Below are 22750 nucleotides of genomic sequence, written 5' to 3' on the forward strand. Positions count from 1 at the left end.
TTAAGGTACGTAAGATCAATATGCCAATTGCCAAGAGTGATCGAAGAGAAAGCACAACTTCAACCCCTAAGAATGCCTTCAGTGAGTTATAAAAGCATTAAAGAGTTTACTTTGCGTGGAGATTGTAGCTCTAGTGGGAAAATATTTATTCTTACGTCTAAGGTTACAGTTTTGATCATCTTTATAAAAAATTAGATAAAATAAAAATTAATAAGACATTTAAATGTGATTGAATAAATAGACGAATAGTTCTGATTTGTTTCATTTTTGTAAGGCTAATTCTTGAATTAATTCGATCATCGAACTATAATAGAGAGTGAATCTCATAAACTATACTTTTTTACGCCGAAAATGAGTTATACCTCAATGAAAGGCCTCCCAAATATAGACACTCATCAAGTTTTTGTGATCAAGGAAAACTTGCCAACAATGCAATAATATAAAACATCAACATCAGTTTGGAAAGAGGGCTGCTATTTGCACACCCTCTTTTTTCTTTTTGCACACCCCTATTAAGAAAAAAACAAAACAAAAAAAAAAGACTATATAGCCCCCTTCTTTCCCTCTCTTTTTTCTCTCGTTCACACCCCTTTTCCCCTGTTTTTTTTTTTTCCTTCTTCTTCTTCTCTAACCCTCCCCCAACCCACCTAGCCCCTCAACCCCCTCACCCGACCCACCCCTCCCTCCCTCCCCCTCCGGCCTCCCCCCTCCACCCAACCCACCTAGCCCCTCAGCCCCTGCACCGACCCCCCCAGTCCCTGCACCACCAAAACAGCCACCACCACAGCACCACCAAAACAGCCACCACCACCACCTTCTTCTTCCCCCTACCTAAGCCAAAACAGCCACCACCACTACCACATTCTTCTCTCTCTCTCTCTCTCTCTCTCTCTCTCTCTCTCTTCTCGCCCAAGCAAATAGTAAAAAAAAAAAAAAAAGTGGCAGGTGGTTCGGCAGACCAGTGCCGAACCCGTCGGTTTCGTTCGACAGGTAACCGCCGAACAAACATGGTTCGTTCGGCGGGTACCTGCCGAACGAAACCGACGGGTTCAGCATTGGTCTGCCGAACCTGCAATTTTTTTTTTTTTTTTTTAAGTTGGTGTTGCGGGGGAGGAGGAGGTGCTGCGAGGAGGAGAGAGAGAGAGAGAGAGATGGAGGTGGTCGGGTGAGGGAAGGAGAGTGGGAGGGAGGTGGTCGATGAGGGAGGGAAACGGAAAGAGGTTGTCGGGGTAGGTGAGAGAGGGGGAGGGACTGGGATGGCAAAGGTTAAGGGAGGGGCTGGGCTGGTTTCAACATTTTTTTTTTTGTTCTTTGTTTTTTTTTTTTAATTTAAAAATTCATATTTGGGGTGGGGTGTGTAGTGTTTGGATTAGGTGGGTGTGTAGTAAGAAATTTTGATGAGATTAATGAAGTTGGGGTATTTTGGTAATGGGAGGGGTGTGTAAAAGATAAATTTTAAATTTTAGAAAATGGTAGAAGGTGTGTAAGATAAAAATGTGTGCAAAAAAAAAAAAAAAAAAAAAGTGTGCAAATAGCAACTCTCTTTGGAAATGAGGAAATAGCCGAGATAGCCACCCTCCAGTCATATAACAGTGTCCTCACAAGATAAACCATGCCTAGCTTCCTGGTGAACAACAGTATTACATCTTCTAGATTGATAAGAAAAAGAAACATAAAGGAGACGAGAAAGCAGCAAACCCACCTCCTCCACAAATCCCCCCTTCCGCACTCCAACTCTCAACCAAGTTGACTGAAATTTTAATTTTTAGAGGGGAATTTATCGAGATTTCTATCAAGCAATCCTATTAATTCCAATAATACTGGACATTTAAATTGAAAAAAGAAAAGTTCAACACCTGTCTAAATTTGGACGACCTTTCTCCACACATCAAATTCATGCATCTTAGATATATAATAGGGATATTTGAATATATGGGTTTTCATTTATTATATTATTAGCGGCAAAACACCTATCTAAAACCCATTTGGCATGCATGAGATGAGACTCTCTCTGTCTCTATTTTGGGGTTTTACCGCAGCCACCATGTATCGCGATGATCACCATCCGACCCGAAAGAACAGAACCTAAATACCAGCACTTGGAATCCAAACTCTGGTTCTGTCATTGGGGGAGCTAGACAATTTCGACAAAGGGGACACGTGGCACGCTTTCGTACTCTGGCCCATCTGTCCAAGCATACTCTATGAAAGAGATGAGCACACCTCAGCTCTGTGATCTCTTCTCCTTCCTCAATCTTGCATAGGCACACAGCACATTCTACAATGGAACTAGTCGTGGGCTGGGTTTTGTAGTACTGGGCTATGCTAAGGGATTCTGTGGTCTCTGCAGGCAAGTCAAGCTCATGATCATAATATTTGGAGAAGGAGAAGGAATGGTGAAGCAAGAAGTTGAACAACCAGCTTAAGTGTGTAGCAACTAGAACCATGTACTTCCACATGCTTTGATTAATTGAAGAAGAATGAGGTTCAGAAATTATAGTAGGAAAAAGTGGGTGTTGTTGGGTTGGGTGATATATATTAGGAGGGAGGGCCTAATACAAGGTATTTATAGAGCAGGCCGGCATATATGCATGGAGCAAATAATTAAAGGTAGAGGAAGCAGAACAAAGCAATTGAATTGCTTTACGCCAATGTCACTTGTCAGCACTGAAATTAAAGACTGATGAATGGTACTTATGTTATGGGCTTGAGACCACTCAAATTGCGCGCATATGGTCATCTCAGGATGAGAAAATACATACAACTTATTTTGTCAATAAATTGTGCATTTGGACATGAAACTCAGAATATTTCTCAGTTTTTGCCAGCATGTCAGTAAATTGTGTATTTCAACACAAACTGATCGACATACACATGCAACTGGTTGTGATTGTACAAAGGGGTGTGATTTGGATTGGAAAATCCGAATCCGACCGATTCTAATCTGAAAATTTCTAATTTTGGAACGTCCGAATCAAATCTTAATTTCGAAAATTCTGAAAAAAGTTGGATTGGAATTGAAATGTATCTGTAAATTCCGATCCAATCCGAATTCCGATCCGAAATTTTCCAAAGGCATTTCAATTCGATATTTTTTAAATTATGTCAATTCATTCCGTATTTATATTAATATTATATCATTTATTTAGTTTTTTACTATATGTTTCATTAATTTGTTATTTGTTTCAAACATACACATACATATATATTAAAAAAAAATAACTAATACTATTAATATAAACATATGTATATTATAAATATATGTGTATCATAATAACATAAATGCTAACAAAAGCACCCACATTTTTTGTACGTGTAATTACTAATTTTTTTTGTTTGTTTTTACTAATAACAAAAAGTAACGTGAAGATTTCGATTTGTTATCTGAAAATTTTGAATTTTTATCCGAAAGTTCCGAAAATGTGATATTTAAAAAAAAAATCCGAAAATTTCAAATTAGAATGAGATGTTGAAATTCCGATTTTTTGGAATATAAATTTCATTTCGAAATTTTTTGAATTGGAATTGAAACACCCTATTTCTAATCCGATCTGTCCGAAACACACCCTTAATTGTACATACACGCGATCTAGCTAGAAAAACGTGGTTCACAAAAAATGAATGTAAAAGTTGTGACTTTTGAGAAGCTAAAAATAATGTGTTGGAAAGAAAAATCCAAATGCAAAACATTTTGGTACGTCGACTGTACCATCGAGGAGGCTATTTAAACCGACAATGGATGTCAAATTGTCAATTCTCATAAATGGGTTTTAATATATAGTCACGATCTTATTGACTCTCAATTCTCCTTCTCCTTGTCCTTTTTTTTTTATTTTCTTCTTAAAGTCTCACTTCAAATGGTGGATGATATTGTTAAAAAGTGAATCCATCATATCCAATTGTGAAAAAAATAATGGTATGCGAATTCTTGCTATAGAATTTTCCTTTAATTATATTTAAGGATATAATAAGTTTTATAAAACTGTTGGTGATCAACTGTGACTGTATGTTTCATAGCCTTATCATATATAAGATTGTGGAAATAACAAGTACAGAAGCATTCAATAATATCCTCAGTTTTGATCTCAGAATCCCTAAGATATGTATACAAATTAATTAAAGACCAACGATGCATAACTAGAATCTGGAGCCACGGAAGTGATTTGTAAGGGACCAAATCATGTGTAATAAATGTGTTAGGCCCACAATATATAGAAAAATACAACATCTTGGACTAGTTTCTGATTGGAAATTAGTCGTCTAATCTATTAATCATAGTCCATGTGGAACATCATAGGCATAAAAGAATTCATATCACAAACTACGTAAAATTGATGAATTATTGTCTGAATATATGAATGGAGGGCAAATGGCCGCAATTAAGTAATTAAGATCGAATTGGCCTGTTCATCCCCTTCGTACGATTAAATTGTTTTCATGAAAAAGAAAGAGTTTTTTTTTTTTCTTGGGGTCAAGTGGAAGTTCAATAGAAAATTCAATTGTTATTGTCACAACCGAACAAACCCACAACCATTTACCTACGTACGTTGAAGGGGAAATAATGCATTTGAGTGATTGAGATGGTCAATTATTATTATTTTTTTGGGTTCAACATTAAAGTCCACGAATTCCACGTAAAAGACCAAGATCTTGTTTTACACGTTGTCCAAATGGCACCACATGGCAGCATAGGAAAGTTCAAACCAAATCAATTTTGAGAATCTAGGAAAGGCTTAATTATGTTTTTGCCCGTACATAATTTCACTTGATTTTTACTTTATCATCTAAATATATATTTGTCCTATTTTATCACTTACAACTATTTTTATGTTCAACTTTATAATTTTTTGTTTATTTTGTCATCCAAATCGTAAAAAATGCTGATGTGATAGAGATATTTTTGTCCCCAAAATTAATAGATTAGTTGACAGAATGCACTAAAAAATGTAAAGTGAGATACATAGAATAGTTGTAGATGATACAGTAAAACAAATAAATATTTAAATAATAAAATAAATAAATATTTAAATAGTAAAATGAGAATTAACTAAATGGTAAAAACGTACACAATTAAGCCATCTATGAAATGAGATATTTCTCAGTCCGGCAGAGATGCCACGTGTATGGTGCAACTGGATGGTCATAAACATGGCACGGCTGCCTCATTCAAAACTTTTTCCTATGAAGCTGATTAATGGTCAAATCATAATTTGTTGAAGGCCAAAACAGAAGTAAACACACATCCCTAAGCCTAGCCCATGCAGTTTGCACTAAATGAGAGAAAATTAATAGGAAAATTATAAAAGGACCTTGTTTGCTTTCAAAACTCCAGAATATTGTTTTTTTTTTTTTTCTATATTTTACCAACTTTAACCTTAAGGCCTTAACTGCCAAAAAAAAAAAAAACCCAACCCCCCACCTAACAACACCCTCCCTCTCGTACCCAACCACCTACTTTTCTGATGTTGCGGCCTCACCACCGGTGTGCACACCTCTCCTGCCCCTCATCCTTATGTAGTTATGTTTCTCTCTTGCCTACAAGAAGGGGAGGTTGTCAAGGGTCGGGAAAAGTGAGAGAGTCTTCCATTTGGCATACCCTAATCAAGAATTAGTCGAAGAGAGGGATAATGTCTAACATTGGGTATTCCAATTCAAGAATTAGTTGGAGAGAGTGAGAGAGTCTTCAATAGGGCATGCCCCATTCAAGAATTAGTCAAAAATAAAGGAAAAGTCCTCCATTGGGCATGCCCATAAAAAGATAGGGAGATAGTCTTCCTATGGGCATGCCTCATTTAAGAATTAGTTTAAAAGAGGGAGATAAAGTCTTTAATAAGGCATGCCTATTCAAGAATTAGCAGGAGAAATGGAGCAAGACTTCCATTTGGTGTGCTTCGTTCAAGAATTTGTCAAAGAGCAAGAAAAGAAAGTGTCTTTAATGGAGCATGCCCATTCAAAAATTAGTCGGAAAAAGGGATAGAGTCTTTCATTGGGCATGCCCATTCAAGACTAAGTTGGAGAGAAAGAGAGAGTCATCCATTGGGCATGCCCCATTGAATAATTAGTCGAAAAGAGGGAGAGAGTCTTCAATGTGCATGCCCCATTCTATAATTATTATGAAAAAGGGAGAGAGTCTTCATTTAGCCATGCCTAATTGAAGAATTAGTCGCATATAGTCTTTAATTGGGCATGCCTATTCAAGAATTAGTCGAAAAGGGGGAGGGAATCTTCCGTTGGGCATGACCATTCAAGAATTAGTCGAAGAGAATGAGAGAGTCTTCAATAAGGTATGCCACATTTAAGGATTTTTTTTTTTAAAAAAAAGAGTTTTCAATTGGACATGCCTTATTCAAGAATTAATTGGAAAAAAGAAGATAATCTGCTATTCAACAATTAATTGAGGGAATGAAGTAATTACACTTATACCCTCTAAGGTTTATCGTCTTTTCACATACATCCTCTGGGGTTTCAATAATTACACATACACCTCCTGAGGTTTTAAAACTGTTACATATAACCCCCTATAGTGAGACGAAAATGATGAGAAATTATGCAAAAAAGCATGCTAAGAGATTAAATAACCTAATAAGATTATTCAAGGTGTAAGGTCCAACCTGAATACAAATATTTTCTTTTTTATTATTATTTTTTTTCTTGTAGGGGGTTATATGCAGCAGTTTTAAAACCTCAGGAAGTGTATGTGTAATTATTAAAACTCCAGGAAGTATATGTGAAAATACGATAAACCTCAAATGTGTAAGTGTAATTAACTCGATAATCTTCTATGCCACATTTAAGTTCCCAAATTGATGTTCGCAAAGCAAACAAACTTTTTTGACCAAAAGAACAAAATAATTCTTTTTTTTGTTAGAACCAAAATAAACAAAAGAAGCTGAGAAAGCTTCTTGTTGGTATCAATCTCGACAATTATGGCAGTTAATTCACCGACTGGCTGTGCGACTCAGCTGAGCCGCTCTGTTCCTTCTCGTTCGCCTCTCGCCTCCTTCAATCGGACCTTCTCCAGACCCGGATTTTGCACCGCATACCCGACCGCCAGGCTCGTCTCCGTTCGATGCCAGACGCCCTCTCCGGACGGCTTGGGATCCAAGCGGCCGCCGAGTTTGGACGACTCCAAAGCTTCGATCGGGTCGTCGGGCTCGTCCTCTGCCATCGATTTTCTCACATTGTGTCATCGTCTCAAGGTATGCAGTAATTATGTTTCTATTTTATGTGTCTGGTTACCGAGAAAATTAAGTAATAGAAAATAAAAGGAAAATTTGTAGAACTGTTTGTTTAAGATTGAAAATTTTTGTGGCAAACTGAGATAAATATCCACTATCGATATTAGGTGGGAGCTAACCAATGAGAAGAAATCATAGATGTTTATTTCGTTTTGAATTTTTTGAGTTACCAACCAAAGCTTAAGTGGATGCTGGAATTGAACTGCAGTTGTTGGGTATTTAGTTTATGAATATCATTCATGAAGCAGTTTGTTTTCACTGCTTCTCACCTTGCTGGGAAAATCAATTGTAGTTATAGTAATGCTTAGGTAATGATTTCCATAACCAAGTTGGATGCCCTAATTTTTTAAAATAATTATTGAATCAAATTGGAGGAATTGAATTGGATTGTGAAGGATATGACTTGTTGGGAAAGGGTCTAGTTTTAAAACTATGATATGTATTCATAATAAAGAACAAAATGCTTTATACGAGGTAATAATAGTGGTCTATAATATGTCTTTGTGATATGGGTTTGAGAGATCCACGATGTTCATCTCTCTCTTGTAGACCACAAAAAGGAAGGGTTGGGTCAATCATGGAATAAAGGGTCCTGAGTCAATCGCTGATCATATGTACCGCATGGCTTTGATGGCTTTGATTGCTGGCGACTTTCCTGGCTTGAATAGAGAAAGGTTGGACTTTGTAATGCTATATATGGCTTGTGCTCTTTATCATTTTCTAATTGATCTTGCTGGATTGCACTGGTAATTAATATGTCACTTGGACCTTTTTCTGTAGTATCTAATTGTCGTTTCCACCTCTTTCTTGCGTGCCCTTATTTGAACAGGTGTATTAAGATAGCAATCGTGCATGACATTGCAGAAGGTATCTTTTGTTTCCTTGTTCTTTCACAATATTTCAATATTACATATTCAAATTTGAAGTTCAAGGTTAGTCTACATAAGAAACAGATTTGAAATAAATAGGCATAAAAATTTCCATGCTTTTAAGTTCATTGTAATGAAATGATGCTACTTTATGATGATACTAAGACTATTAGTTTGAAAATGGAAAAACTGTGCTTTAGCATTATAAGGAATATACTGTTTAGGAAAAAGATAATAATGAATGAAGTGGTATGTGTCAATGTTTGTCTCGCTGGTCTGAAATGAAGTTTCCAGAAAAAGCTCATGGTTCTTGATTCATATGCTAATACAGTTGGGGTGGTATTGGGGTAGATTGTGTACTTCATAGGTTTCTAGCGTTATCAACCAACTTAAGCTCTCTCAACCCCATCAATAAATGAATCAATTCGTACTCATAATTACCTGAGAAAATTCCGGAGATTCCAGCAAACCCTGGAACCGAACGAAGGGATGAGCTCCAGAGGTTGAAGAAATGCAACCTTTTTACGGAATATGGATTGTTGGTTATCATTTTACTAATTTTTATTTTGTTATTACTTTAGAGTGTGTTTGGTTGTAAAAATTGTCATTGCAGTGTTCATGCGCAGGTGTGCATCGGTCTGTCTACATAATACCTATGCACTTACATCCACACACACATATTTATATATGTATATATATTATGGGGTTTTGATATTTGATTGGTGTTTGGACTATTCTTAGCTATTGTTGGGGATATAACACCATCTGATGGTGTACCCAAAGCAGAAAAGAGCAGAATGGAGCAAGAAGCTTTGAATGAAATGTGCACAGTTCTTGGTGGAGGGATGAGGGGTGATCACTAATTCTTATTTTCATGGAATTCTTTGAATATCTAAAAATATTCTCTGTTTTCATTGTATTAACTGTAAACATTCTTATCTGCAGCTGAAGAGATCCAAGAACTATGGGCGGAGTATGAAAATAATTCTTCCATAGAGGCTAATCTTGTGAAAGATTTTGACAAAGTATGTATATAGTAACGCTCACATAAATGTTGTATTAACATGTTTCAATATAAAAGGCATCTAAATGAAATATGAACTACAGTTATCTATGTAATTTATGGTGTTTTCTAATGGTTACTTTTATTTCTCATAATCTTACTAAATATGTGCTACGTGCTTGCATGCAGATGTGAGTTATTCATTAAGGTACCCCTTCTTTTAATATGGTTATGTAACTCTGTTCAGGTTGAAATGATTCTGCAAGCATTGGAATACGAAATGGGTAAGTGTTTCAATTCTATTGCTGTAACTTTTTTGGCTTTCTGATCATCCATTTTGATATTCTTAATCCCATAACAGAACATGGAAAAGTGCTGGATGAGTTTTTCATTTCAACAGCAGGTAGATTCAACTATTTGATGTTACCGTAGGAAATTTCTGATTTCTGCTATTTGTACTTCTTAACCATCATTTTTTGTTTACAATTTTTTTTTTCTCAGGAAAATTTCAGACTGAACTAGGAAAGAGTTGGGCAGCTGAGATCATTTCTAGAAGAAAGTCATGGTTGGCCAAGACTCGTAACTGATTTACGTCTCTCTTTGTGGCTGCCCAGATGCATTTTCCTTGTTCACCATTTTTTTCGTCCTCTCAGATAGTAGGAAAACAAGGATACTGTATGCCAGAGTAACCAATTGGATCTGCAGTTGGCAGCTATGCAACCAAAGGTGATACATCTGTGAGATCCAGATGTAAGAAAAGGTATGACAATTTCAAATAGGTGAAGCTGCTGCCTGAATTGGACACTCAACAAGGTAGTTGGCGTATCAATGGTAGCTGTGGGAATTGCCCTTTGTACTTCCAAGTTATTTCTGTATTTCACATTTTGAATTTCCGAATAGTCAGTTTCTCTTTTTTCATAAATTAGAGATGTCCTGAAAAATTGAAAAATCAACTTCTCCCACAACAAACTTGCATAGTTGGATTGTGCATCTCGAGCTTAATCTAGTTCTCAGAGAACCACAAGGTTATCTTGTTCGGTTATTCCCCAATCCAAACAGAGGAATTGAAATATTCTAGCATTTTAATAAAAATACTCGATGAAGCATAAAGGCACCGGTCAGTTTAGCATAACGCCATTACGCAGTGCACTTTCGTCTGAATCTCTAATTTTTGGTAACATAACCACTTCCATGACAAGAATTTAATTCTTGCTTTTTCCTTCTCCTGAATAAAGTGAGGAAAGAAAATGAATGGGATAATGTTAATTATTGCAAGGAATAAGAATATTCTGCAACATAACCCTGATTTGGAAGTAGCAAAAGCTTAAGATTTGGTAACTGGGATGGGCTGACCAATCCAACCCAACTCATTAACTCAACCCCATCCCTCCAGACTCTGTCTACAAGTTTCTATCACACGTGGTATCCTACAATTATGTAGTAGAAGAATCTGCGATGTGAGCCTTAAATTTGCTACAATGCGCGTGGAGTGGACTAGGGAGGTTCACGTTCACTCGTTCAGTGTACATGTGCTTTTCACACTCATTGGCCTAAGCCTTCCTCATCCATTTGCTCCACATTAATGCAAACGTGTGCTTCAAATCTTTGGTCGCCTTTACTTTTCTTGCCACCACGCCTCTCGACTAGTTCCCCTTTCCCTTTATCATATCTTACTGTTAGCAACAAAGAAAGATATTCCCATTAGACTTTAGATATTGATGCGATCAAAACTAATAATATAACAACATAAGATTGTAACATGTTAAACAATTTAATTAAATAAATTTTTATTATATACATATTGGCAAACATAATATTTTGTATTATAAAAACGTATTTTAATTAAATAGTTTAACATGTTATGTTTTTAAATTATAAATTTAATGTGTCAAATATGTAACAAAAAGGAGAAGAAAAGTGCATAGTTTTAGGTGTAACGATGTCATATGATATGATGGTAGCTTTAAAATAGAGTAAACTCACGATTAATCCAGAACAGCAACTGGTGGGGGAGGCTCTGCTTCACGGGGCACCAAACAAAACTGCAGAAAAAAGATACGAGAATAATTAGATTAGAGAGAGGCAGAGAGTACATGATGACCCACCACCAACTTCAAATTTTCTTGCCATTTCAGCCAGACATCCTCCACGAAACCCACTTTATTGTCTGGATGCTTACTATGGTGACACCACACAGGTGGCATCCCAGGGATAGGTAAGTTTTGTTCTTACTAATAAATCACTTTTCTTTAACAAGCAAACAAACAAACAGATCTCTTACTCCATGCTGACCCCACCAGATTAAACCCACTAATACCCAATACTGTGTGCTAATTAAGCAAAGCACCCCATGTAAGTAAATTCCATAATCTCTCAAAACAAATATTGATTAATTGGTAGTAAATTCTCTGTAGTAAAGAACAAAGAAAATGTTGTCCTCTGAGCTCTTCTTATGAAGGACATATATACAGTGCTCTGTTAACGAAATTCTCAATAAACATATTAAAATAAGATAAATAGAAACTATAATTAAGCTGGATTTCTTGGCATTAAAGAATGCAGTCAAACTCGGGGATCCAAAAGAAAAGTCCAAAAGTACAGGTATATTAAGTAAAATGACTGATTGTTCTATTTGTTTATTACACGGCCAAACTGTGTTTAAGGACAAAATCAACATTTAAGGGAGGTGGGATTCTTATTAATTTAATCATATTATGAATGGTACAATGCTAAAGTTACATGGAGTTTTATGAAATTTAGATATTTTACAAACAAGTGTATATGACTGCTTACATAAACCCCAATATGATTTTGTTTTTTTCAATCAATGTATTTTATAAATCTTATATAGTAGATCATACCTGACAAATTTCTTCAAATTTTTTATATTTTAATGTATAATTTAGCTTATTGGGACGAGTAAGAAACTGATAGATTTTATATTCAAATTTTATTATTTGTAAAGAATCTTAAGTTTTACTAGAATTCAGTGAGATAAAACTTAAAAGTTATAACATAAATTTATTAGGTAGGAAATAAACTTTATAATACTGATTTATTTATAATTATGAAGACAAACAAGTGGAAAAGGTTGAAAAAACTAAAAAAGAAAAAGTGGAAAAGGTCCAAAATTCCAAATTCCAAAGATTTAAAGAGCGCTGACTAGGGGTGGGCATAATAACCGACGCACCGAAAAACCGAACCAAACCCACCGTAAAAAAACCGAAAAAAAACCGAGTTGACCGAAAAGTCAACACCGTAAGAGAAAATCGAACCAAACCGTATATGGACGGTTTCGGTTTTGGTTTTATGCTCATTTAACCCGAACCAAACCGAACCAAACCGAGTAATTTTTAAAAAATATAAGTATATATTTTTATGCACATTTTATACATTTTTGTTCACATTTTATACATTTTTATACCCATTTTATACATTTTTATTTTAGACCCTAAAATATATTTTATATAACCCTATGAGTTTAATATTATATATAATAATGTTTTAGTATATAATTTTAGTTATATCTTATATAATCAAATTAGTGTATTCTATTTCTATATACTCTATAGTCTATAGTCTATATAATAATGTTTTATGCATATAGAGTTATATATAAACTTAGTATATAACTATATAGTTAGTAACTTAGGATATAGTTGTATACATACTACAATAGTTATATATAACTATATAAGTAATCTATAATTATAGTAGTATACTAGTATATACTATAGTAGAATATAGTTATATATATACTATACTCATTACTCTATAGTAGTTATATACTTATATATAATCTTATATATAGTTATAACTTATAACCCAAATTTGCCCAAACCCCAAACGAAATCTCAATTTTCCCAAACCCCAAACGAAACCTCAAATAAAATAAATTAAAAAAACCAAACAAATAGACCAACAAATAGATTATATAATATATATAGTTACAAATTATAATCTTATATTAGATAGAACTTATAACCCCAATTTGCCAAAACTCCAAATGAAACCCCTACTACCCAAACCCCAAACGAAACCCCAATCTCCCCAAACCCCAAACGAAATGCCAAATAAAATAAATTAAAAAAACCAAACAAATAGACTAACAAATAGATTATATAATATATATAGTTACATATTATAATCTTATATTAGATATAACCCCAATTTGCCAAAACTCCAAATGAAACCCCAATCTACCCAAACGAAACCCCAAATAACTAAAATAGAAAAAATAAAAAAAAAACCAAACAAATAGAGTAATACATAAATACTGTAATAGACCAAAAACAAAAAGAACAAATTAAAAATCACAAAATCACTTAGAAATCACTCATCACTCATCAGACAGTGGCATACCTAAATTAAACTAATTAAATAATTAATAGTGTAAAGTCTGTAATATTAGAATAGAGTCAATAGACTCAATACTCAATAAGTCAATAGACCAAAAACAAAAATAAAAAATGACAAAATCAGTAAATCACATATTCATTCAGACATTCACTCTCCAACCAAAAAAAAAGAAGACATTCACTCAACAAGTGATTCAAGTCATCAGACAAATCTAAAGAAATTAAGAAAGCAGGTTCTTAACTTTGTTTGGTTGGCTTGTAATGCCTAAAGAAATTAAGAAAGCAGATTCTTAACTTTGTTTGGTTGTAGACTTGTAGTTATTTTTGTTGTTGTAGTAAACTAGTAACTTTTAAGTGTTTAGCAGGTTGTATTTGTTTTAACTTTTAAGTAGGTTCTTAACTTTGTTTTAAGTAGGTTGTATTTATTTTAAAACCGTGCATGCACCGAACCAAACCGTCTTTGCAATGGTTTGGTTTGGTTTGGTTTTTCTCTAATTTGTTCGGTTTACAACACCGAACCACACCGAGAAAACATTTATGGCGCGGTGCATGGTTCTCAGAGTGAAGTGAGCCGAACCACACCGTACCCACCCCTAGCGCTGACCAATTTGAACAGTAGAAGTGCGTTTACGTTGCGTAGTACTGAATTGGACGTTACAAAAAGCCAAACATATGGTCCATATGGATGTCCATATTTATATTTGATATTTATGATTAATTGATTATGATTCTTCTTTGAATTTTATGATAATGAATTTTTTTTAAGCAAAACAATTATAAGACAGAGAAAGAAAAACCAAATAAACTGCTTGACAGTAATTATTCTTTGGGGGTCGTTTTCACATACATCTCTTAGCATTTGTGACCCCACAATCCGTGTCCCTGTGTTGAGCTTCCAATGCCCAGTTGAGACACCCACAAGGAAGTTTCAAGAATCAAGACTGGCCGCAACTTGGAAAGAGTAATAGAGTATGGTTTCGTTTGGCTTTGTTAGTCGTTGAAGAAGTAAAAGGGTTGGTGGAAAGAAAGGTAAGGCTTTTTAGGATTTTAGCATTTGGGTTTTGCTTTTTGTCACCATTTTTTATGCTATAGCTGTTGTTGCTGCATTTGCTCTCTCAAGTCTCAAGATTTTGGGTTTCTGAACTGTTCACATTAGAGAAAGATCAATAATTGAACTTTGCATAAATATCTTCCACTTGGAATTTAGTGATCTGCGTTTTGCTTGAAAACTTGCTTAGAGTCATCTCTGTTGTGTTGAAAACCTGTTAGATGACTTGGGTTTTGCTCCGAAAGAGTTCAGTGATCTGGGTTTTGCTCCAGAAGAAAATTGTGGTTTGATGATGGATGGGAAGTGTTTGGTTGGCGAAGTTTGGTCATAGGGAATTTCGGTTTTTAAAGTTTGGAACTTTTGGTTTGATAAAGACTTGAAATTGTTCACTGGGTTTTGCTCAAAGTTTTGGCTTTTGTAAGTGTTTGGTTGGTGAAGTTTGGTGATAGGGAATTTCAGTCTTTGAAGTTTGGAACTTTTGGTTTGATAAAGACTTGAAATTGTTCACTGGGTTTTGCTCAAAGTTTTGGCTTCTGTATGGAAGCTGTGGATTTTGTGAAAAATTGAAAATTCCATGATGGCTTGAAGGTTGTGATATACGAGTTATATGATCCATCACTGGATTTGGTTCCAAATAGATGGCCACCACATCGCCATCTCCGTCGGCGGTGCCAGCAGCTTCTAATACTACTTCCACACCATCACCCTCCTCCACCTCTACACCACCACCACAATCATCCTCAACTAGCACACCACCACAGCCCTCCTCTCCTCCTCCTCCAACCAATCCTACATCTTCCCCATCTTCTCAGCCCAATGTGGATTCACCAGATTCCTCTAACAACGCAACTCAATCTCCTCCACCTCAGTCTCCTCCCCCTGTTGTTCCATCATCTCCTCCTCCAACCACATCATCACCCCCTCCTAATTCACCCCCACCGGTACCTACACAATCACCTCCTCCAAACCCACAATCTGATCCACCAACCTCACCACCACCACCTTCATCCAATGTACCTCCACCAACATCTGATTCTCCACCCCCACCATCATCAAATCCACCAAAAAGCCCACCTCCCCCACCACCACCAACATCTGATCCACCTGCAAGTTCACCCCCGCCACCACCATCCAGCCCACCCGTGAGTTCACCTCCACCACCATCGGCAAAACCACCTGAGAGTTCACCTCCACCTCCATCATCAAGGCCACCTGAAACTTCACCGCCCCCACCATCATCAAAGCCACCTGAGAAGTCTCCTCCACCTCCATCCTCAAGACCCCCTGAAACTTCACCACCACCACCACCATCATCAAAGCCACCTGAGAAGTCACCTCCACCTCCATCATCAAGGCCCCCTGAAACTTCAACCCCACCACCACCATCATCAGACCCACCAGAGAGTTCACCCCCACCTCCAGCATCTGTGCCACCCAAAAGTTCACCTCCTCCACCAGCATCAGTACCTCCCAGAAAAGCACCCCCACCTCCTCCCTCACATGCTTCTCCACCACCACAAAGTTCAAATGCCACAGGTAATGGGGGCATTGGTACTGGAGGTGCAGTGGCAATTGGTGTAGTGGTAGGGGTAATAGTGCTTAGCCTCATTGGATTGCTTGTATGGTGCATGAGGAAGCAAAAGAAAAAGGTTCCTGGGCTTGGAGGTTATGTTGTGTCATCCCCTCTGGGTTCTTACCCCAGTTCAGGTAACTTCTATCATACACAACATCATTGTTTCTTTATTATTTTATTCATTTAATTTCTTTCCCCTTTTCTGGCATCTCAGTAATTTTAGCATGTCACCTTACCAAGGATATGGATGCTTCAAGTATGAGTACTTGAATCTTTGAGCTTCCTTCTTACACATGCTTTCCTTCATCTGGCATAGGCTATAGCCATACAGTGCCATGAATTTAAAGACTTCATTTGAATGTGGATTAGTATCTAGGTATCATAATGTCTTACCTCTCCAACTGATGTATTTGCTGCAATGTTATAAAGATTATATATCTCTTTGGATATGATTGGAAGTTCCTTTGAACCTCTTCTGTTTAATGTTTCTAAATTACAATAAATTCAATGTACTGTTTTATGTATTTATTTAGTCATTACAACTCAGGAATAGGTTAAATTGATTGGATCATATAAACCATTGTATATGTTGTTTTTATCCACATTGTTAGCAGGCTTTCGGAAAATGTAAAATGAAATACAAGGTTGAGGCCAAACCAATGAATAATGAAGGGCTTTGTAACTTGTTTCCAGATTCATCCTTCCTGAAGATGCATTCTTCAGCTCCCCTTGTTGGAAGTCGTTCTGGCAGCGATTTCGTGAATTCTCCTGCAGAACCAGCTGGACTAGGCAATTCAAGACCATGGTTTACCTTTGAAGAACTAGCTAAGGCCACAAATGGTTTTTCATCTCAGCATCTTTTGGGTGAAGGTGGATTTGGTCTTGTTTATAAGGGATGCCTGCCAGATGGGAAAGAGGTGGCAGTAAAACAACTAAAAATTGGTGGGGGTCAAGGTGAGCGAGAATTCAAAGCCGAAGTTGAGACTATCAGTCGCATACACCACCGTCATTTGGTTTCTATGGTGGGCTACTGCATTTCTGAGGACCGAAGGCTGCTTGTCTATGACTATGTCCCTAACAATACCCTTTATTTCCATCTCCATGGTAAATCTATAAGGGAGCTTTTAAGAATCAGTTAATGATAATGGTTGTATAAATCTCATGTTTTTCCCATTGCAATTTTCAGGGGAAGGTAGGTCAGTTCTGGACTGGGCAACACGTGTTAAGGTTGCTGCTGGTGCAGCCCGTGGGATCGCTTATCTTCATGAAGACTGTAATTATCTACCCTTAGTTTCTGGATATTAATAGCTTTAGTTTATGGATTCTAATAGCCGAGTGTACTTCCATTTCCATAGAATATCAAAGATAGTTTCACCTGTTTTATATAAGGACAGTATTTAGGTCACCCCTTGGGGGTACCCCAAGGTCACCCCCCCCCAATTCCGATTTCGGCAATGCCATTCGATTTCAGCAATGCCAGTGCATGATCGAACTGTTCACTTTTTAGATAACCTATTAAAGATCATCTCTGCAAAAAATCAAATCAATCGGAAATCGTTTAGTTATATAACTGTTGTCAATTAAGTAGAAAAAATCGATGGTTTCCGATTAAAGAGTGATTTTTTGACCAAACCATTGATTTTTTCTATTTAATCGACAACAATTATATAACCAAACAATTTTCGATTGAGTTGATTTTTTGTAGAGATGATCTAAAAAGTGAACGGTTCTGATCATGCACCGACATTACCGAAATTGCGATTTTGGGGGGTGGGGTGACCTTGGGGTACCCCCAAGGGGTGACCCAAGTACTGTCCTTTATATAATTTATCTATTAAAATATAATAATTTTAGCTTTTCCCACCCTATTGAAAGTTTGAGTTATGACATCCTCATACAATAGGTTGTTGGGTTACATAATTTTATCTGGAAACTTTTTATTGACGAAATTTGTTTTATTTTCTATAATATCAGGCCATCCTCGAATTATTCACAGGGATATAAAGTCATCGAACATTCTTTTAGATAACAACTTTGAAGCTCGGGTATACATAATGCTTTCTGAGTACGTTTCAGTACTTCTTTCAGTTAGATTGTAGCTCATGCTTTCCTCCTTTTACTTTCCAGGTTTCAGATTTTGGACTTGCCAAATTAGCTCTTGATGCAAATACACATATAACCACACGTGTCATGGGAACTTTTGGGTATGTCAGCAATCTAGTATCAGTCCATTTCATTTCCACCTTTATCAGACCTATTCTTGAGGAATCTTCTATATTTTAAAGTATACTGTCATCACAAATAACATACTTTTCATGCGAGATGATATATTGATTCCGGTTGATTTTCAGATATATGGCCCCTGAATATGCATCAAGTGGTAAACTGACTGACAAATCTGATGTGTACTCTTTTGGAGTTGTGCTTCTGGAGTTGATTACTGGACGGAAGCCTGTGGATTCATCCCAACCCTTGGGAGATGAGAGTCTAGTTGAATGGGTAAACTTAATGCATTAATCTTGTCATATGTTCTATTCTCTACTGAACATAGCATATGCCAACATTTATATTGATTTTACTTCTTTTTACTTATAAAATTTTGATATTTCGTATCTCATTTTATGGAAGTCTAAATTTATTAAATTAGATCCTCACAGCTGTATAGTCAACCAATTGAATGTTCTAAGGTCAAGCTTTCCTGACAAGAGGGTCCATTTTGCTTTCCAGGCTCGGCCGCAATTGAGTTATGCTCTTGATAATGAGGAATTTGAAGGTTTGGTAGATCCAAGGCTTGAAAAGAACTATGTTGAAAGCGAATTGTTCAGAATGATTGAGGTTGCTGCTGCTTGTGTGAGACATTCATCTGCTAAGAGACCACGAATGGGACAGGTAATAAGAAGCTGAAAATATTTTCTTATTTAATTTGATCCTCACACTTGGGTATGGTGAAATCATCATTCTTACCATTCTTACACTCCTCAGGTTGTTAGAGCTTTCGATAGTTGGGCTACTTCCGATTTAACCAATGGAATGAGAGTGGGGGAAAGTGAGGCATTTGACTCGGCACAACAATCGGCTGAAATTAGATTGTTCCGGAGAATGGCATTTGGTAGTCAAAATTACAGTACAGATTTTTTTAGCGAAGGTAGCGGGAATAGGTGAGAGGCATAGTAAATATTGGGATACATATATTCATACTGAACTATAGGGGTTTGCCAAATTGAGCTAGATATGGAGTTGGCCCAGCTGGGACCCTGATCTGTCTGCAACTGGAATTGACTGCATCAGATATAGAGACTGAAACCCATACCCTTCTTCCTGTAAAGGTCCACTTTTAGATTCCAAGTATAGTATACAAGTTTCTGCAGGGCTATTTTTCTGCCCTTGTAATTGTTCAGCCTATGATCTTTTTGCATCGGCCAATATTTATAGTGGTGTTATAAAAGTAATAATTCAATTTTGTCAACTGCTGATGCTATTCTTCGCTCTTTTGTTTTCACTGTTTCAATATAATTTACATTATATGCTACAATCTCAAACAAAAATACGTAAAGTCATCTTTCAATTGCAAACAGGATAAGCGACAATTTAATCGGAATACCTTCCTAGGATGAATCAGATGTTTTACAAAACTTTCACATGTTAAAGATGTTGAAAAGATTACCAAGAAAACCATAGAGCAGATTAGCAGAAAGGAGAAGCTCTACAGGGTATATGTGAAGAAAGCTATGGCAGCCGATGGATTTGCAAATAATATTTAATTGCTTGCAAGTCTTCTCAGAAAGGGAGAGAGGACTATCTTTGAAAGACAAGTAGAAGCCAAGTAATAACAGCATATGTATTCCTTTCACATCCTATATTCTATTATATTGGATAGCCCCTGCTAGAGGCTACAGTTTCATTCAGATAAGACAATGATTGAAGGCATGACTCATGTGTACAGCCTTTTAAGCTCTCTGCCTGTCTGCCACATACCATCTATTCTAATTGGCAATTGCTTCACCCTTCCTATTACCTCCCAGGAGGAAAAGGAACTGATTCCCTTAACAGGGTCATCAGGGTATGATTTCTTTAAACTCTTTTCTTCACCACCACCACCCCTTTTCTCCTGACTTTCACAACCATGGAAGATTGCAACATGCTTGCGGCAGATTGTGTTGTCATTTCCTGTTGCTGCCAGTGCCTAATCCTCCAAATCACCATCTTCATCTTGTTCAAGCTTCCTTGCAAGTTGATCAGAAAGACAAGAGAGTACACCATGAAGAAGCTTCAACAAAGAAAGAGAAGACAGATTATTGTGGGAAGAGAAATGCTAGATACTCAGTGTCAAAATGACTTTGTAAGTATTCTTGGAGAGTCAATAAGATCCATAGACACAGTCCATAGTTGCAGATGTTGTTTGGAGGAGGTTGACAAGGTGCTGGAGGAGTTGTCCCAGAAAGGAGAGTTTGCATTTGGAAGCTTTTGGGGTAGAGGAGAATTGGGTTTTTCGCCAACTCATCATTTAGCCAATGTACAGGAATTGGATACTAGCTTTTTACAGTATCATTTGATTGAAATGATTGGCCCTGTCAGCTATTAATCATAACACAGAGTAGCTTTTCTCAAATGGCCATTGAATATATTATTCTGGCTATTCATTTAATTATAGAATAACAATTTCTACAACTCAGGTAGCCATTGATGAACATATTCTGGAAGGTGCTGGTTAAATTGAGTTTAATTTCAGCCTGCCAATGATGTTACATCCTATATGACATCATCTACGTATCAAAGACTTAGATGCTTAAATGATATCTCTGTTATCATTCAAATCTACATGTTTATTTTTATTTATTTATAAGAAAACGAATGTCATTTTCACAGAAATTCCATGGTTTTTCAAAAATGTCATTGGTTTCATTGAAAAATTGTTGGGTGTATCTGATACACTATTATATGATGTATTAATCTAAAGTGTAAAAGTATTATTGGATGATATATTTATATTAGTACGGTATAAATATTTATTTATATTATGACACATTAGATTGATTATACTACGTAACGGTGTATCGGTTATACAAAATAATTTCTCGATTTGAGCAACAGAATTGTAACCCACCAAATATGTTCTACGTGGAAACAATATGAAGTTAATTAATTAACTTATTACTTAATCCTCCTTAATTATGGGGTCTATGTTGACTTGGGGGCCGGGGCTAACGCGGTGGATTTAGTTGAAAACCTTTGACTTGTATGCCAAACCAAAATTGACCCAAATAAATTCTCCATACCAAAATAGTACAACAAAGGTTTTAAGTCCTAAATATGGTTATTAATACCGTGGAGTTAATTACCAAAGTGCCCCTAGTAAGTAGCATGCAGTTATGCACATTGATTCATATGACTTATAACGCGCATGAAAAATTGAGTGCAACGCGGTTTCAGATGAACAGAAACTAAGCGGAACATTTCTCACAGAAAAATCAAAGACAATTGATTAAAAAAGTTTTTAGAGCAACACACCAAAAGAAATAAAAAAGCAAATTAAGCAACCAAAAAATAACTCCCACAGGCCACAACCCCATTCTGTTTCTTCTTCTTCTCCCTCTCTAGATCTCTTGAATTGTGTCAGTTTCTTCTTCTTATTGGGCTTAGCCATTGGCCCATTAAGATGAACATGATGGCTACTACGCTCCACGGCGATCAGCTGAAGCAGCTGAACGACATCTTTAAGCGGTTCGACATGGACTCCGACGGCAGCCTGACCCACCTGGAGCTGGCCGCCCTCCTCCGGTCCCTGGGCCTGAAGCCCAGCGGCGACCAGCTCCACGCCCTCCTCGCCAACATGGACGCCAACGCCAACGGCGCCATCGAGTTCGACGAGCTGGTCACCGCCATCCTCCCCGACATCAACGAGGAGGTCCTCATAAACCAGGAGCAGCTCATGGAGGTCTTCCGCTCCTTCGACCGCGACGGCAACGGCTACATCACCGCCGCCGAGCTCGCCGGCTCCATGGCCAAAATGGGTCACCCGTTGACGTACCGGGAATTATCGGATATGATGAGGGAGGCCGATACCAATGGCGACGGCGTTATTAGCTTCAATGAATTCGCCACGATCATGGCTAGGTCGGCTTCTGATTTTCTTGGCCTCAACTGAATCACCCTCACTTTTCTTCGGATTTGACTTTTATATTTTATTTTATTTTTTGTTTTATGTGTGTGGTTTTGAGGGCATGTGTCTTGACCTCAATCCCTTTTGTTAAGATCGATCAGGACTAATTGATTATGCAACACAACTTGTAAATATTGTGTATGATAATAATTTATGAATTCTTACTTAATTAGGGTTTGTTATTTTGACATGGGGATTTTTGGGGCATTTGAGTACTTAATGGTGTTCAGACAAAGCTGTGGGAAATTCTTATGATCAATTTGGTCCCATGCATGGACATCAATGTAAGGTTTTTTTTTTTGAACAAGAGTAGAATGCACAACTGGGGGATCAACTACATAATGGCATTAGAAAGTGATCCTGGGTTTGATGATTTTGCTTGTATACACATTGAAATGGATCTGATGATCCAGTTCCAGTTCCGATGGGTCATCAGGAACTTGCATCCAAGCATCCATTAAAACAAGTGAGCAACACAGAAGCCTTGATGGTGATCAGGAT

The 22750-nt window shown here is 36.8% G+C and overlaps 4 protein-coding genes across 4 annotated transcripts; all 4 read left to right on the forward strand.

The window, feature by feature from the left end:
• Positions 1 to 6812: 6812 nt before the first annotated feature.
• On the forward strand, positions 6813 to 10225 carry LOC147295361 (Metal-dependent phosphohydrolase). The gene is made up of 8 exons (XM_086232226.1): positions 6813 to 7199; positions 7788 to 7912; positions 8068 to 8105; positions 8849 to 8959; positions 9053 to 9132; positions 9358 to 9394; positions 9472 to 9513; positions 9612 to 10225. The coding sequence occupies exons 1-8, from the start codon at positions 6927 to 6929 to the stop codon at positions 9695 to 9697; spliced, it is 792 nt and encodes a 263-aa protein (XP_086088352.1). The 5' UTR covers positions 6813 to 6926; the 3' UTR covers positions 9698 to 10225.
• A 4008-nt stretch (positions 10226 to 14233) lies between these two features.
• LOC147295362 (proline-rich receptor-like protein kinase PERK9) lies at positions 14234 to 19555 on the forward strand. Its single transcript, XM_086231388.1, has 8 exons — positions 14234 to 16223; positions 16783 to 17193; positions 17276 to 17362; positions 18064 to 18134; positions 18217 to 18293; positions 18441 to 18588; positions 18817 to 18978; positions 19072 to 19555. The coding sequence occupies exons 1-8, from the start codon at positions 15155 to 15157 to the stop codon at positions 19249 to 19251; spliced, it is 2205 nt and encodes a 734-aa protein (XP_086087514.1). The 5' UTR covers positions 14234 to 15154; the 3' UTR covers positions 19252 to 19555.
• Positions 19556 to 19691: 136 nt separating this feature from the next.
• LOC147295363 (uncharacterized) lies at positions 19692 to 20791 on the forward strand. The gene has a single exon (XM_086231389.1). The coding sequence runs from the start codon at positions 20213 to 20215 to the stop codon at positions 20669 to 20671; it is 459 nt and encodes a 152-aa protein (XP_086087515.1). The 5' UTR covers positions 19692 to 20212; the 3' UTR covers positions 20672 to 20791.
• A 715-nt stretch (positions 20792 to 21506) lies between these two features.
• Positions 21507 to 22437, forward strand: LOC147295364 (Calcium-binding EF-hand family protein). The gene has a single exon (XM_086233119.1). It carries the CDS (start codon positions 21746 to 21748, stop codon positions 22232 to 22234), a length of 489 nt encoding a protein of 162 aa, XP_086089245.1. The 5' UTR covers positions 21507 to 21745; the 3' UTR covers positions 22235 to 22437.
• The last annotated feature ends 313 nt before the right edge of the window (positions 22438 to 22750 follow it).

The sequence above is a fragment of the Dryas octopetala genome, chromosome 2 (genome assembly GCF_963921425.1).
Source record: "Dryas octopetala chromosome 2, drDryOcto1.1, whole genome shotgun sequence".
NCBI classification, from domain to species: Eukaryota; Viridiplantae; Streptophyta; class Magnoliopsida; order Rosales; family Rosaceae; genus Dryas; species Dryas octopetala.